Source organism: Sinohyriopsis cumingii, chromosome 19, assembly GCF_028554795.1.
Source record: "Sinohyriopsis cumingii isolate HCF-2022 chromosome 19, ASM2855479v2, whole genome shotgun sequence".
Classification (NCBI taxonomy): Eukaryota; Metazoa; Mollusca; class Bivalvia; order Unionida; family Unionidae; genus Sinohyriopsis; species Sinohyriopsis cumingii.
In genome coordinates this window covers 11,189,110-11,206,568 of record NC_142979.1, presented here as the reverse complement: position 1 = coordinate 11,206,568, position 17,459 = coordinate 11,189,110, and the positions used below count along the sequence as shown (strand labels likewise).

Genomic DNA, 17,459 nt, shown 5'->3' with positions numbered 1-17,459 from the left:
GGCAAATGTTAGTAGCGTAGTAAATAAGGCCGTAAATCAGAAATTAGCTGAGATCGCAACAGCAGGAATTACCTCCAAAGCGTTGCAAGATAGTGTAACTGCTAATTTGATAGCTGGTAGTGGTTTCCGGTGACGATAACATTTTAATTAGATCATCACAAATAATAATAATGTTTGCACGAAAATCCAATGACGCGTTTGATATGTCCAAACCAGTACTTAAAGATGATTCTGTACGTGATTTTCAATATTATTCTTATGAAGCACGTGATCCTAACCAACGCGGAAGAATTGAACTACAGGTCCAGGATACAAGTAGATACTTCTTGCCCGCTGAGGCCTTCATCGAAGTTGAAGGTAGGCTTTTAAAGAATGATAACACTAACTACGGAATCGGCGACCGAGTTGGATTTGTTAACAACGGCATCATGGCGTTATTTAAATCCGCTATTTACATGATAGATGGAAAAGAAATTGAAACAATTCATGATAACGTCGACGTTGCCACAACAATTCTCGGGTTGGCGAGATACTCGGATGATTACACCAGATCAGCCGGACCATCAATGATGTTTGCAAAGGATATAACCGACAGCCCCGAGAACAGGAATGTAACAATGAATAATGCCGGTGACGCAGTTGCATCGATGAACGAAAATTTTAATTTGGGTTTTGCAACACGTAGATCGATGTTAAGTGGAGATGAAGAGTTCTCAGGTGTGATTCCATTGTCTCACATCTTTGGATTCTGCAGAGATGTCCACAAGGTCATATTCGGTGCCAAACACACAGTTGTACTTGTGCGAAAACCTGATGATAATGACGCTATCTGGCGAGATGCTGCTGTTGCCCCTGGTCAGGTAATACTAACTAAACTGTGGTTGTGGATGCCAGTGTTGTCTCCGTCAATCACCGAAGAACAACGACTGTTGTCTTTCATGGACACGGGCGGTAAATCACTGCTATCCTGGAAAACAACAACCACAGACGTTATTCAGGGTGATAATGGTGGGTTGTTTACATGGCATATATCATCGCAACAAGGAGTATCAGCACCACGACATATTTTCATTGCATTTCAATACCGTGCTAGAACAGATAGCCAGGAAAGAAATCCAATGGTATTTGATACACTTGGAGTTTCTGAAGTTTCGTTGAGAATAAATGGGCATCAGGAGCCATCTGAGGATATATTAATAGATTTCGAACATCATCGTGTCGCACGCGCGTATCATCGTCTGATGTCATTTATGGGGCGCGACCTTAATGTAGACACTGGCCTGCAAATATCACAGCGAGACTTTATGAGTTTATATCCGATTTATTACTTTTCGCTGGAACATCTTGATCTGGTTAAACAATCTGTTGTCGACCTACATTTCCGAGCTCGTGTAGGTGTTCCTGCTGGTGGTTACAGAGCGATTGCTGTCATACTCTCCGATAAAGCAATGCTGCTTGAAGGTGTTGGCGGACGAATGAGGGTCATCGACGCTCCAATCGAGAATATGTAACGCAATTAAAATCAAACTTAGGATATAATGTCATACAGTCATGTTAATGTCACCTTGACTTCCGGTCAAACGAAGAAATTGCAATCAAAGAACGCAAGCACGTGCGGGACATCAATAACACTAAAACGAGATCAGATTACTGGTGGTCCAAACAAATTGTCGTTGACTAATACTCAGCTTAAACATTTTAATAAGGCACTAACAGCAAAAACCGGTGTCCGACTTGATTTCTCTGCTGCAGCTATCAAGGACATGACTAAAACCGGTGGAATATTTCCTCTTCTCGCAGCAATACCGGCGTTGATTGCCGCGGCAGCACCAGCCGTAGCAAAAGCCGCAGCACTCGGTGCAGTTGGAACTGCAGCTGGAATGGCACTAAAAAAGGCAACGGGAAAAGGATACAAGAAAAAAAAGGGACGCGGTCTAAGACTACCAGGAACTCCACCATCATGGTATCCAAAAAAATTCTAACGCCGTTGAGCAATTTTGATTTACTCGATGCTGTTAAAAAATTGCGTGTAAAACATTTCAGAGGCGTATTTATGCGAGATCAATTACCGCAACGACCGAATAATCCAGAAACTGGCATTATCAATCTCGACAACAAAGATGGTCCGGGAACTCACTGGGTTGCTTACGCGATCGATCCACGTGGAATTATCTATTTTGATTCGTACGGTTTAGCACCGCCAGTTGAGTTTCTCAAGTATGTCAGCAGATTTTCTAATGTTCCAGTGTGGCAGTCGACGTTACCAACACAAACATTAATTGATCCGCCCATTTGTGGGAGGGAGGTTTTAAATGTTCTTGATGCAATCTCAAGAAATCCAGCAACTCCTCCTCATAAAGTAGTGTATGAATATACCGCATCGAGAAATGCTAGCATTTGAAAAACAGCAATAAGAATAATGGTGGATATTTACGGAAGACCTTTCACACGAGGAGGTAAACCAAGCACAGATGCTGATCTCTCAAAATATGCGACCAAAGATGAAGTCGATAATCTTTTGAATATAGCTGGAGTTGACCCAGATGAAGTTGCTATTTTCCAAGACAGGCAAGGAAAACTAAGAACGAGCAACATTAAGTGGAATGATATAATTCGCAGAGTTCTTGGAGCTACCAAGGATAACTTCGTTGCATTTAGTGATGGCGGCCGGATCAAGGACTCGAATATATCAATCGCAAGCATCAAAGACAGTATTGATAAAGGTGTTGATAAATGTGTGAAAAAAGCCGGTGACACGATGACAGGCGAACTCAGCATGAGCGGCAACAAAATAACCGCGTTAGCGAATCCCGAATCCGACCAGGATGCGTCAAACAAACAATACGTGGACATCGTCAACGGTAAACTAAATACGCTGCGTGCAGAGCATGATGTTCACGTGGGCGCGTTTACAAGATTTCGAAGAAACTTCGTAAAAACTGATGAGGTCGTGGATAAGTTCTTTGGGACTCCTCCAGTCGTCGATGTAAAACTCGCTGATGTAAAGACCGACATTAACACGATCAAACAAACACAGCAGGATATCGTATCGGGTATTCCTGATATCGTTAACAAAACCAGTTTGATTAAAGTTCCCACTGGAGTTACTCCGGGGCATATCACCAACATCGTATTCACGGTATCATCGGGATTCGCAACATGGTCACGACAAAATAACACTATCAAATATACAGCAACAGCCACCGGTGTTTACAGGTTGTCTGTGTTTTCAGCCGCTAAATTTGAAATCTTCACAACATATCCTTGGAGACATTCCACCGATAAGTATTCCGGGGTTTGCACTGTAATACTAAACAGCGGAACCGAGGAAACATTTATGCTTGAAGCCGAGGACGATAGTTTAACAGCAACATCTTACTGGTTTTGTTTGGAATTCGTCGCTGCAACGCCTCAATTGGTTACCGCGTAATTGAATAATGTCAACGACGCCAGATGCTCAACAATATCGATACAATCAAGTCCGTGAGTGGCAATCTGAGTTAAAAACTGTCATCGAAGTAACTAGTCAAAAAGTAAAAAAATACAAGCGCCGCATAACAGTGCTGGATATTATGGTTTATTCAGTATCTGCCGTTGTTGCATCTGCCGGAGCAATACTATCAGCGGTCACTCCGGTAACTGCAGCAGTCGCCGCCACGATCTGTGTTTCCGCGGCCACAACAACAGCTGTAGTTTTCGGCATCATAGCAAAAAAAATATCATCATGTGCTAACACAAAATTACACGATTACACGACAAAATTAAATACAGCCACGACCGCATATCAGAAATTATCATCGCTGATATCATCATCGTTAGACGTGCAAAGTAGCGACGCTACGATATCAGATTCTGAATTCAAACTAATGTCAGATGCGTACAATGACTATTTGAAAACTAAACAAATAAATAATGTCAATAGAACTGCTTCAACAAATAGTCACAAACACAACACCGGTAAGGACCACAATGATCTCAGTGTCCTCGACGACACCAGAATTCGGTATTAATTTTCGAACTCCAATTCCAGTGAGTGAAATCGCGTTAGCAAAGCTCAGTGTGTATCACAGCTGGCCCAATGTTAGGTCGGCATCATTTGGTGGTCTGCAGCCAAATAATTCATTCGTGTTCGGGAAAAGCAAAGCCGACTCCGGCGAACAGGGTGAACTTGACTGGAATACAATTACACTTCCCACTGGGAGTTATCAGATCGAAGAAATCAATAATGAGATACAACGCCAAATAAAACGAATCACCGGCAAGGAAGCCAAAATATCTATAACAGCTCATGAACCAACGCTGTCTGCGGTCATTGAAATCTCAACGCCAGGATACGCCGTGGATATTTATAACAGCTCAATCCGAACATTATTAGGATGGCCAAAGGCCCCCGAGGTTAAACCTCGTCCACCAAAACCTGAAAAATCGGATTTTATGACCTATAAAGAAGCACTACACGACCTCGAGTACAATTATTATTTACTCCTTGCAGATCAATTACTAGCAAGAAAAAGTACTTTAATGCCCGATACTTGGAGTATAGAAGCTCCACGTGTTAAGGGGGGGCAGGAGCTCCGTGTTTACCGTCTAGATGATATAGAATCTGAATTATTTATTCCGATCAATCTAGTACATAAACAACAGCTACAACTCCTGCGAGTATATTTCCAAGATTATATTTCTGATTTAACAAGTCCGCGTGATAATATTATCACAACCATAGAAAAACTAAACAAACTCGCATCGGCCATGGAAACTATAAATCTAAGAATAATTCAGGCTTTACTGGATCTTAAAGACTATATCGATGATAATTATAGACAGATAGCCAGAGCAGATTTTGCAATTAAATATGGTATTCAAGTGAATGATATTTCAGATTTTAAATTTCCTGGATATAACGTGCCCGAGCTGAGAAAATCAGTCTCTGATCTCATCGATCAATCTTTCGAAGATATTCTTGCCGCGTACGAACGAATAAAACCACAACCTGTTATTCTCAAGCACGACAACAGTACAGCATCCGATGGCAGACACATCTCACCCGGGATCGTAAATATCACAGATGTTATTGCGGTCAATCTTGTATGTGACGTCATCGATGGCAGTTACAGCGCATCAGATACTACGACGGCACAACAGGGGTTTATCCTGTATACGTTCACACCAAGAGACCCCCCTGGTTTTCTGATTGTGCAAGAACCAATCAATCCGGTCTATCTACGGTGTCATAACCCGTGGTTGTCAACGATAAATTTCAAACTCACCGACCAGAGGGGGAATTTGTTGGACCTGCGTGACGAGACTGTTAGTATAAACTTACTGGTGAAGTCCTAAGTCAAGGGATCCATAATATTTATAATAGTTTTTTTTTTCTGCACTGATCCATTTTCGTCATTTTATCGTGCAAATACCCTATCAAAACCAGCATAAGTTATCGTTGAAAGTGCTAGCACGCATTTAAAAAAAAACGGTTGTGTATAATGTATCAACCCGAGTACATTCATGCACGAGTTCATATTCATGATAAGCAAATTCTTTACGAGGCAATAAAAACCGCATTTCAAATACAGACATTCCCAGAACAGTATTTCCCCGTTAAAATAGTTATTGACGTGTATGGTGACGAAGACTTCTTGTTAACTCCGTCACAATTAGGGGCCCCGAGTGGCCGAGTGGTCTAAAGCGCTCTTCGTTACGGATCACTGCCATCTCACCTCTGTCTGCGGCGGTTCGAGTCTAAGATTCAGCCAATATGGGCATGTGAGAAAGCTTGCCAGTAGCTTCTCGTGGGTCGGTGGTTCTTTCCGGGGTTTTCCGGGTTCTTCCTCCACCATTAATACTGGCCGCCATGTATAGCCTATCGTGCTGAAAAATGGCGTTAAACCCCACAACAACACAACACCGTCACAATTAACAGAGCTACAGCAAAATCATATGATCATAGTTTGGTGTCAACGAGAACAGATTATGAACTATTCTCATTCCTGTATTGATGTTGAAACGCTTAAGCAAATCCTGAAAATCTGAAAGCGCCCTTCACTTGAGAAACTCTTTGAGTTTCCAAGGGCAAAAAAAATAATACACTTTTTTTTTTACCCGTGGAAATGTGCTTTACACTCCAAGCGGGGGGGGGGCGCTAGCGTTCTCAGGTTCTACTTTCACTTTGTGCTGTGAGTCACACGCTATGCGGTTTATACTTCCTTGTCGGCCTCGTAGTCAGAAACACTAGTATTTTTGTCAGAAATGCAAGGCATTTCTGTGTCTAGATTCTTTATATAACCTTTTAACCGTCTCACCCTGGTGCTAATTAATTTTCGAGTCTCATACTCTTGTGACAATCCAAGACGAATCTTCTCAACTGCACGGCACAGTGGAATAAATTCAGATACCTGATTTTCAGTTATCCCGGCAAGTGATCTGTAAACACGATCTTGCAAACCCTTAATGAACCTATAACGAGCAGGGAGATTGTTCTTTCCCAAGCGTGATAGCTCATTCAAGGATTCAAAATCTGACATAATTGTTTCAGTGTCTAGTAAAATATTAAAACCTCGCTGTTGTAATTCTTTAATTTCAACAAGTATGGTATTTATATTTTCGTGATTCATATTATTATATATTTTTATATTTTTAATAGAAACACTTTGCATAAGAAACGCTAGCTTTCCAAAACAAAACGAGACAGTCGGAAACATTTATCCCCTGCAAGGGCCTAGATCGTCAAATAACGTTCTAGAACCCCACGAGGACTGCTTCCGACATGACAATACAACATGTAACACGAAACACTTTATTCCCTGCAAGAGCCTCTAGATCGTCAAATAATGTTCTATAGGCTCAAGAGGACGTGTTTAGTGAATTGACAAGGACAAACATATAACACGTAACTTATCCTAAGGACGGACCCCTCTGACTGCCAAGTGACTCAGAGGCACATTTATTTACAAGACGAGACAGCCCTGGCTTCTAGGATCGAGTTCTCTAGCAGGCCCGGCAAACATTTATTTGACAACACAAACAACCTTTACCTCTGATTCGAGTATCACAGCAAGCAAAGGTACAATGAACATGTAATCTTATCCTAAGAGACGGTACAGAACAGACAACCTTTACCTCTGATTCGAGTATCACAGCAAGCAAAGGTACAATGAACATGTAATCTTATCCTAAGAGACGGTACAGAACAGACAACCTTTAACCTCTGATTCGAGTATGACAGCAAGTAAAGGCACAATGAACATGTAATCTTATCCTAACTTATCCTAAGACCTTATCCTATGACGACACAAACATACACAGGTGGGTCATTTTCTACGGTCAGCAGCAGAGCAAAACCATCCATTGAATCGACCATTGGATGGTGCACAAAAGACACCCGCCATTGGCGGATTAAATTTATGGTTTTGCTTGCGCGTGCTGACTTTCGATCGACCCAAAGGTCTTAGGGAGCGATTTCGTATATAACCCAACTGTTACTTGCGAGTTGGAAATTCGCTCTAGCAGTGGGCGGGACTTGTTTAAAATATTTTAATTGTATGTTTTCTTAAGCGCGGTCATATAACAAGCACAGAAGAGCAAAACAGTCGGATATATTCAGTAAAACGAGGATATTGTTTGTAAAAAAATATATATTCTACGGTAAATAAATGATTACATGTTATGAACTCGATAAAATATTTTATCAAGGTGGCTTTCTTAGGGGGAGCAAATCCTCTGACCAGCAACGACAACTCTGCAAAGCGTTACACACTCTCGGAGGAGTTATCGTCGTTTGTGTCAACGATAAGAGTTATATAACAGAATGAAATCTTCTGTTTGAGCTTCTTTGAAAATGCTGTTTTGTAGATCCCATCTGCGACATGCTGTACAGAAGGTGGACAAATACCGAAATACCTACCGGCTGCGCTCATTGATTGAAATATTATTTCTTCACGAGTCTCAACATTCACAGATTTCACTGCTCTTCTTATAGCTGTTTTACATTTAACTCTTCCTCGTATGGTATTCTTGCTCTGAGTGATCGCTTGAAGGTTTTCAATACTGTTATCAAGTCTGTTCCCGTTAATATGATCAATGACAAGGCCTTTAGGGATCTCTCCGTTAAAAACCTCATAGACGAAACGATGACATAAATACCTCCCTTTCCTAACAGTAAATCTTAAATAACCAGCATTATCAACTGTACCAACTTGTTTCCTCAGCCTGTAGTTTCTCACTATGCCATCTCGGTTTGCCTCATAATTTGGAATAGTTGGATGTCGGACGAATTCTTGATTCATTATACTATAAGCAAATAATTGTCTAATTCATAATTTGTCTGAAAACTTATTTATGTAATCACGCTCGCATTTGAGAGCGTTATCACAGTCTGGATTTTTTTTATCATAATACCGTTTTAGTTCTCGATAGCGTTTTCCACCACACGCTGAACATAATTGCGTTTTTCCTCGTACTCCAATGCCGCATCTGATACACGGTATCGGTCCTAGACTCCCACCGCGGACCTGTTGAGCATGTTGTCCACAGTATTCGCCTCTGCAGGGTTTGCTACACGGCGCTGATGAATTTAGTTTGATCCACTTGCATTGGTTCATCATATAATATATTTGTCTATTTAAATATTTGTCTTAATTATAATAATGGGTTTTGAAAGACTATCCAGAATAAAACCCATATCAGGTTCTAGATTCGATCTTGACCGGTTAACCGCTGATCCACGACGAAGAGAGTTAGCAGAGGTAATTGGTGTTATCAAGAATGCCAAAGAAGAGTTTCGTCGTGATGGTGCCGCACACACGTGGTCTTCGTATAAAATTATCCTCGGAAACGCGAGCATTTCTCGTGACCGTATCATTGATGCTACCATGAACGATACAATCGCGCGTAACATAATTGGGTATCTCGACGATAGAAGATATTTCGTACAGATAAAATTTATTGTTGGAGTCGGCGAGGGAACGTGGATTATCAGAGACAAACTAGACCCTGTTCTTGATGCCAGAGGCGTTCGTGGAAAAACCGTTCTGTTAAGTAAAGACTCAAAACCGGGAGTACTTGTTGGGATTGATATACCATATTATGCCAGAGCGTATCCTGTGACCGCAGTTGTTTATGGAATTTATCCGATGAAGAAACCACGCGTTGATAAACTCAAACCGATGAAGGTGTCGGTGTTGAATTGTGTAGCTGAGCGAGTAATGGAACATTTTAAAAATGCAATGCGAGGAAACGGCCTAACACCGCTAAGACAAACTAAAATAACAGCGTGGGCGACACGAGTAGCGGATAAAGGAGCGTCAATAAATGATGTTTCTGAGCTAGAGCGATTACTAAAATTTCCTATAACGGTTTCATCGTTAACCGGTGAGGTATTGTATGAGTGTAAATACAATTCCCGTGGAACACCAATAACTATTATCGATCATAACAGTCACGCCTGGACTGACTCGGTTAGGATATTTCCGCAAGACCGTGTTGTGAAGTATTATCCGGAATTGCAAAGCAATTCTGGGAGCATGTTTGATTTTATTTATCAGATAAGTAAAACCGATCCAGTGTCTGTGTGGTTATTCAGAAGTAGCGAAGATGGAGAATATGATCAGTTTGTGAGACCCAACGGGGAAATATACAGAACAATGGCGTTACAGCAGGAAATGAAAAAATTCGCAGAAAAATATCATGCTGGCAACACTGATACGTTACTGACACACTGTTTTACTGTCCCGGGTGTTGTCGCGCATGTAGCCCGGGAACGAAATTCATGGAGACCAACTCCGAAAAGTTTTCTTGCTGATATCCAGCAGAGCTGTGTCGAATACGGACACGGCGGTTTGTGGAATACTCAGCATGATCACCGCGGTATGATATCCGTGGACATGACGGCGTGTTATCCAGGAAGTTTCCTTGGGCGTGGAGAATGCAGCGAATATTTTAAACGGTTTGGCCACGCTGGCAATACCATGACAAGAGTAGCTGTCAACGGTGTTTTACCCGATTTTGACTTGACCGGATTTGCTTGTGTGTCGTCGTTTAAATTCGCTAAGGATTTACATCCTGTGTGTTATGTTTGGGTTGGCAGACATTTCGTTGAGAAGCGATGGGCACCGATAGTGTTATTGCGATACATGCTTGACAGTCGAATACTGTTGTCGCTGACGGTCAGCGAAGCGATTATATGTTATTGTCGTCAAACCGAAGTTTGGTTGCCAACTCCAACGCCGGTTACGTTAGAAGAAGTCATCGAAGATTGGTCACGAGAATATCCAGAAACTTCTATCGACGCTATCATCAAGAAAGCTCCTGAAGTACTTAAAAGCAAACTCAGAAATGATGAAAGCACAGCAAAAGATCTAGGACGAAGAATAATAGGGAAATTCACTCAAGGTGGAGCGTATGATCATAAACAACATCACAGTCGATTAATCATGGACAAGACTGAATTGGATCTTATTGTCGCTGATGCAGCCACGAACAACATGTTCTGTAACCGCAAAGATGTGTTTCTGTCAAACGGGGAAAAACTAGGGACTGTTTTTAGTTATATTGACGGAGAATCATCTCAGTACATACATTTGAGATCTTCGATGCTGGCTTATGTATCCATAAATTTGTTGTCGATGATCAATAGATTCCCTGTTGCCGCAGTGAGAGTTGCAACGGATTCATTTTATATTGATAAAAAACACTCAGCGCTGTTGGATAATGTTATATCGGATGATCCATCGTGGGGCTCGTGGAGAATAAAGAATGAAATGTTACACGGATATTGTAAATCGGCTGATGTTGAAATCGAGGATGAGTATCGCAGCGCAGAAATATCTTCGATGGTTTCGTCGGGGGCAACTTCGTTGTTGCCGCCGGTGTACGATCCTGTTACAAGACACAAAACAGTTTATCTGAACGGTCCTGGTGGTTCTGGTAAAACAACTCGAGCGATTGAATTATTTAGAAACTCTGACATGATTGTGCTAACACCCACACACAGACTTGCCAGGGAGATGAGACAACGGGATGTTAACGCGTGCACGTATCACAGTTTTTTCAAATACAGCGGCGGCACGTGGACACCTGAACGAATGGGAACGAAATATATTCCCGAGAAAATCATCTGGGATGAGATAGACACTGTGCCGTTGGATACATTAAAACAGTTTCTGGATTGGCTGCTAAAGAAAAATACCGCAGTGGTGATGTGCGGCGATCATGGTCAACCACCCCCATTTACAGGTGAATCTCCACACGAGTGGCTGAAAACTTTTGTAGATTATTATGAGGAAATAACTAACGATGTTAGAGCACTCGATGAAACGCTGAAAGAGTTTAAGGCACTGATCAGGCTACAAACCAATAAAGTCCAGTGTGAGATAATGCGTGAAATAATTCCAGAGACTTCGCTGAGCGACTTTTGGGAAACGTGGAAACCAGGTGATTTAATTGTGGCAAGTAGAAAGATAGTCAGGGACACACTTCAGCAGCGGTTATTTCAGTTACATCAGAAGAAATTTCCCATGTTGCCAGTGCCGTTGTGTTATAGACCAGCTGATACGCGATTGCAGAATATTGATGTTGATATTCCAGGGCGCCTGACTGCGTCGGGTCCGGAGAAACAGAATTTAGTATTAAATGATATTGTCACAGTTGATGTTGATGCTGTTGAACAGGCACTGAAAATGAGCAAATCCCCGTGGACGCTAGGATACGCTATGACCATCCACAGTTCGCAGGGACTAACTATTTCAGATACAACAGTTTGGATTGTTGATGATCGCATCGAGTGGTCAAATTTAGTTTATTTAGCCGTGTCAAGAGTAAGAAGGATAGGTCAGTTACGAAGAATTGTATTAGATGATGTTGTCAACGACAGCTCAATCGCTGATGACACAATAAGAAAGAAATTAGCCGGTTACAAACAGAGCGACAAAAAAAATGGTAGAGAGTTTGATCCCAAACAAAGTTTGGATGTTGAATTTGTAATACAATTACAACAACAGCAGAATAATCACTGTGCGAGTTGTAATTGTTTATTGCTGTGGCAGTATTCGAAAAACGACCCAAGGCAATTCACCGTAGATAGAATAGATAGCAGTCGCGGTCATACACGTGAAAATGTGATGTTGACCTGTCTTGAGTGTAACCGACGCAGAGGTGTTGCTGCAGTTATTTAAATGATTGAATCACTTCAGTGCGGATCACTTTAGTGATCGGGGTGGTAATTGTGTATCCTCGGGAATCACCTGAAGTTGCTCGCGTTTAAATCCGCGTTGAGGAGCAGTCGAATCTAATCTGTAGATTGCGTTTCTCCCAGTTGATCTGGTTATGCTGGATATCTTATGTGTAGTAACACTCCATGTGGGATCGGTTGCTCTTTTTTTTCCTCCTTCTAGTTCGCCTGGTTCGTATAAATACCTAACGGTGACATTACCCAGCAGTGGGGACGCTAGCGTCCCTGGCTGCGTTGAAACATTTTGTTGCTGTTGTCCGCGTTCACTGACGCGGGGTATATATTTTTTTGTGATTGCATTTACAGGTCTCATGTTTGTTGTTCTGGTAATTTCATTATTCAGTGCGGCTATCACGTTTGGCAATCTTGCAACCCATTCACGAGATCTCGTATCGTAAATGAATTCCCTCGCGTACTGGTATCCGAATAATCTCTCAGCGAGTGTTCTATTAAATCGCTCAACAATTGCCTGATCCCGATGAATTTCAGTATGTCCTCGTCGTATGGTAACGTTATGCTGCTTTGTCAGTGATGACACCGCGCCCTGAAATTCCTTGCCAGGATCAACTTGTAATAATCGTGGCCAGTTTAGAGGTCCTCGTTGATAAATTCGTTTAAACGCAGAGGCGACTTCGGACGCTGTTTTAGTCGCTAACGGTTCTGCTTCTTTGTATCTACTGGCAACATCAACTACTGTTAGCGCGTATTTGTATATTTTTCTACGGACAGTATCATGAGGCAGGAATAGTATGTCAGCCTGATGAACTTCATTGGGCACACTAACATCAAAATGTGCAAAGTTGATTTGTCGAGGTGGTGGTAAGTAGATTTGCCATATTGCTTGTTTTGATAGCCAATTTTTGGCAACCTCGCGTGTTACTGATGCCGCGTTGGCGAGTTTATTAATTGCTGAGTTACCTCTCCAGTATCCGATTGGGGAATAATAAATCGCTTGCATTTTTATTTAATTATCCAGCGCCTAATACTAATTTAGATTTCATCGCTGATCTTACTAACCAATTAGCGAGTGACTCCTTAAATGATTTATTTTTTATGGCGCTTAGTGCATGAATTAATTTCACATCCGCGATATGCCTGTCTTGTAGATCTTTACTTCGATAAGCAACATCATGTATGTGACACGCTGCGTCGATAGCGTTTATCGGATACTCTCCCGGTTTTGGTTTAGATTGTTCATCAAGTCTGATATCTAGTCGGGTCCCTGGACCGCAGTAATTGTATCCTGGGAGATGTTTTTCTCCGGGATACTTTGCCCAGGGAGTTCCGGGGAGCTTTCCAAGTTTGGCTGCAATGTCACCTCCGCTAAATTCTCGCTTTTTTTTTGAAATCTAAATTTTTTTGTGCCACATCGCGTACACTTACCAGAAAGTGCTTGTCTGTTATTTTTTGTTGTAATGGTTGTTAGATCATTCGTAGGGGTTCGTGCCTTACACTTCACACAATATAGATCCATAATTATTATTCTTTATATACAAATGGAAATTACAGATTTTTCTGCGACAAAAAAGAAAGAGCCAGTTAAGCATAATTCAGTGCTACCAAACTCTATCCGCGCGATTATAATTGGGCCATCCGGTTCAGGTAAAACACAGCTGTTGCTGAACTTGATAATGAAGTGGATGAAATGGGATAAACTGTATTTGATAGCTCCATCTGTAGATGATCAACGATGCTATAACGTTATAAAAGATTTTAATGAGAGTGCAAGCGCGCTGAGTAAAGACGGTGAGGATGTTGTTGAATTTATCACTGATATCGAAGAAGCCCCCAGCGTCGAGGATCTTGATGAATCAATTAACAACCTAGTAGTGTATGATGATGTTATGTTGGACAAGCAAAAAAATCCCGCAAGAATATTTTCCCGGGGACGTCACAAAAACACTGATGTGATTTATGTTACTCAGCGTTATACACAAATTCCTAAAGTAATCAGGGATAATTGTAATCTTCTTGCGATATTCAATGGAGTTGATACACATACACTGAGAAATATTCATCAAACCTGGTGTGGTGGCGATATGGATTTAAATAAATTTAAAAATTTCTTCAGTCATGCTCAAAGAAAACCTCACGGATTTGTGACAATAAATTTACACGATCCCAGAACAAGATACCGTATTGGACTTGATACACTATTTGCAACATAAAAATGTTTTTCCTTGGAAACTCATTTCCCAGAGGAGCAGAGGGGATGGACCCGACCCATGGATTTTTCAATAACGACCCCGCCACGGAAACTGTTTCAGATTTATTGAAGTAACCCAAGTTGTCAGTGCAAACTCAACGAGTTTGTCCCTGGAAACTCTTCGAGTTTTCGGGGGACATTTTTTTTTGTCCTGTATTCTGAATAGAAGGGTTTATTTCGTCGAAATAAGCCCTCTATCGAGGAATAGTTTCCTGGAGGGGTTTATTGTGCAAAAAGTTTCGGTCTGTACAGCCCCTCTGCTGCTGATGAAGTCATTAATTACATGTCTCTGACTTCTTTAATTAAGCCATTAATTAAAAGTCTCTGACTTATATCATTAAGCCATTAATTACATGTCTCTGACTTGTATCATGAAGTCATTAATTACAAATCTCTGACTTGTATCATTAAGTCATTAATCAATCTACTTTTTTTATGGTGTAACTTTCCCATCAGACTTCATTGTGACAAATGAGGAAAATAAATGCATCTTATAACATGAAAAATCATTAGTGCAGAACACTACAATTATTTTCATCATTCAAAAGGACAGAACTAGAAAAAACAGGTCTTTAAGCATTATTTGAACATGTTCATATTCAAAATAATAATTATAATAATCACTAATAATAATCACTTGATAATACTATATTTTAATTTTTTATTTATTAGTCAACAAGCACCAGTCTGATGGAAACTATTCAAGGTTTTGAAAATTCACACCTTTCTTATCATTTACCAACATTTCTTTATTTAGACATTATCATTTTTTTTCCTTGCCTTAGTTCTTTCTTACTCGATGCCATTCTGGATCTTCGGACGTGAAATTCGATCTCAGTATTACATACGACCATTCACAATGTCGTTTATTTCTGTGCTTGTAATAAAAATAAGACTACGAAATACAAATGTGATACATGATACTTTACATTTTAATGATAATGTACATATCATTGTGCATATAGCATAAGGCAAATTACATACACGTCCGCCCTGTATATCGAATTCAAAATAAATATACCGTGAACATAGTTGTCAGCTAAGTACATAAGCAGATAGCCGTGTCTATAGCCAATACCAGAATGGTACACGTACAAGTTGATTTGTTAGAACCAGTCGCAACTATAAGAATGTCTCGAATTCGACCAATCAAAAGGTGCCTAGTTTTGTTCACCTTTGACCCTTTTCTGGAAGAAGATTTCAGCGGTACCAAGCGCCTGATATACTTGAATCGTCAAGCTGAACGTATTTTTGATGTCAGACTATTTTTTCTTAACAACATACTCAGATTAAAATGAATATTTTACCAAAGAAAAGGTATTATAGTCTTGAACATTTTACTTGCGTAGTTTTAAACTGTATTTGATTGATTCTTTGAGTGAAATTTGTGTTATTATTCTTTTAGTTACAGCTTTTATAAGTCGTCATCTATTTTCGAGGGTAAATTTTCAAGGACGTAATTTTCAATCTAGGTCTTCATTACTGTGGTAATCAGATTTATTTATGCTATATAGGATAATTAAAAGAGTTTTAACATGATTTAAAATAAGAAATATTTCATATACTTTGCGCTAGATATCCGAGTACAAAAAGATAGTCTGAGAGAGGCTTTGGCTTTCCACCAGACTCAATATTCACAAGCAACTCTTATGAAGCCGCTAAGAAGAATGGCACAAATATAGTCCATACAGCGAAATCAGCCCACTACACTACTAAGACCATGGAAAGTTCCAGCTGCAAAGAGCTGTTCGAGATTACTAACAAGCTAATGTCAAGGAACAAATCTACACCACCTCCAACTACCTTCTCTCCAGTCGACCTTCTGGACATGTTTGCAGATTTCTTCTGTGACAAAGTATAAACCATTAGAGATAAGCTTGACACCACAATTTCAATTGACTCGTTGTCACCATACAGTTGGGATACAGAATTTGAGTGGCAACCATTAGCAGCATTTGAACCTGTCTCTATGGATTTTGTACGTAGAATCCTGATGAAGAGTGCATTAAAGTCATGTGAACTTGATCGAATTCCAACATCACTGCTGATTGAGTGCTTAGATCCAGTATTGCCTTCATTAACTTATATTATTAATACCTCTCTCTCATCCGGGGCAATTCCCATAATTTTTCAAAACTGCCATTGTAAAGCCTCTGCTGAAGAAACCATTACTAGACCATAACGATTTAAAGAACTACTGCCCAGTTTCTAATCTCCCATTCATATAAAAAATCTTAGAAAAGGTTGTTCTATCCCAGCTTGTATCTCATCTGAATTCAAACAGTCTCTTTAGCAATGTACAATCTGCATATCGCCCTTGCCACAGTACTAAAAATACTCTTCTTAAAATAGTTAATGACAGTCTCTCTGCGTTGGATAGCGGAAAGATTACAATCCTCCCCCTCCTTGATTTGTCTGCAGCATTTGACACAATAGACCATGATATATTACATCACCGTCTCCAGCATATATTTGGCATTCATGATACAGCCTTACTGTGGTTCAAGTCCTACTTGGTCAACAGGACACAATATGTATCTGCAAATGGAATACACTCCAGCCCAGTTGATCTATGTTGTGGTGTTCCACAGGGGTCTGTTCTTGGACCTGTTCTCTTCATTCTGTACACTCAGCTGCTCTCAAGTGTCATAGATCATCATCCAGCATCTCACCAATTGTACGCTGATGACATCCAGATATACAAATCTAGCCACCCAACTGAAGTTGATGCTAGCATCCAAGGTGTAGAGAGGTACATTTCTGATGTGAAATCATGGATGACATGTAACAAGCTGCAGATGAATGATCTGCATCCTTTAGCTCAAACAATAAATATCAGCAACACCAACATTAAATTTACACAATCAGTACAAAACCTAGGTGTTACTCTGGACAGTACTCTCACATTGCACCAACATGTCATGAACATATGCAAGGCTGCATATCTTGAGCTGAGATGCATCAACTCAATTTGCAAATATCTTTCAATCTATGCCACTAAAACACTTGTGTGTTCATTAGTATTTTCAA

At 40.5% G+C, this 17,459-nt stretch overlaps 1 protein-coding gene across 2 annotated transcripts in view; it reads left to right on the top strand.

Annotated features, from left to right (window-relative positions):
- Positions 1 to 15,622: 15,622 nt before the first annotated feature.
- The window catches only part of LOC149775128 (leukocyte receptor cluster member 1 homolog), a 37,209-nt gene continuing 35,372 nt past the window's right edge, over positions 15,623 to 17,459 (top strand). For both annotated transcript variants that reach the window (XM_089942992.1, XM_089942991.1), the window contains exon 1: positions 15,623 to 15,746. In XM_089942992.1, coding sequence (XP_089799118.1) covers positions 15,724 to 15,746 — 23 coding nt within the window. In that variant the 5' untranslated portion in view covers positions 15,623 to 15,723. The remainder of the gene's footprint in view (positions 15,747 to 17,459) is intronic.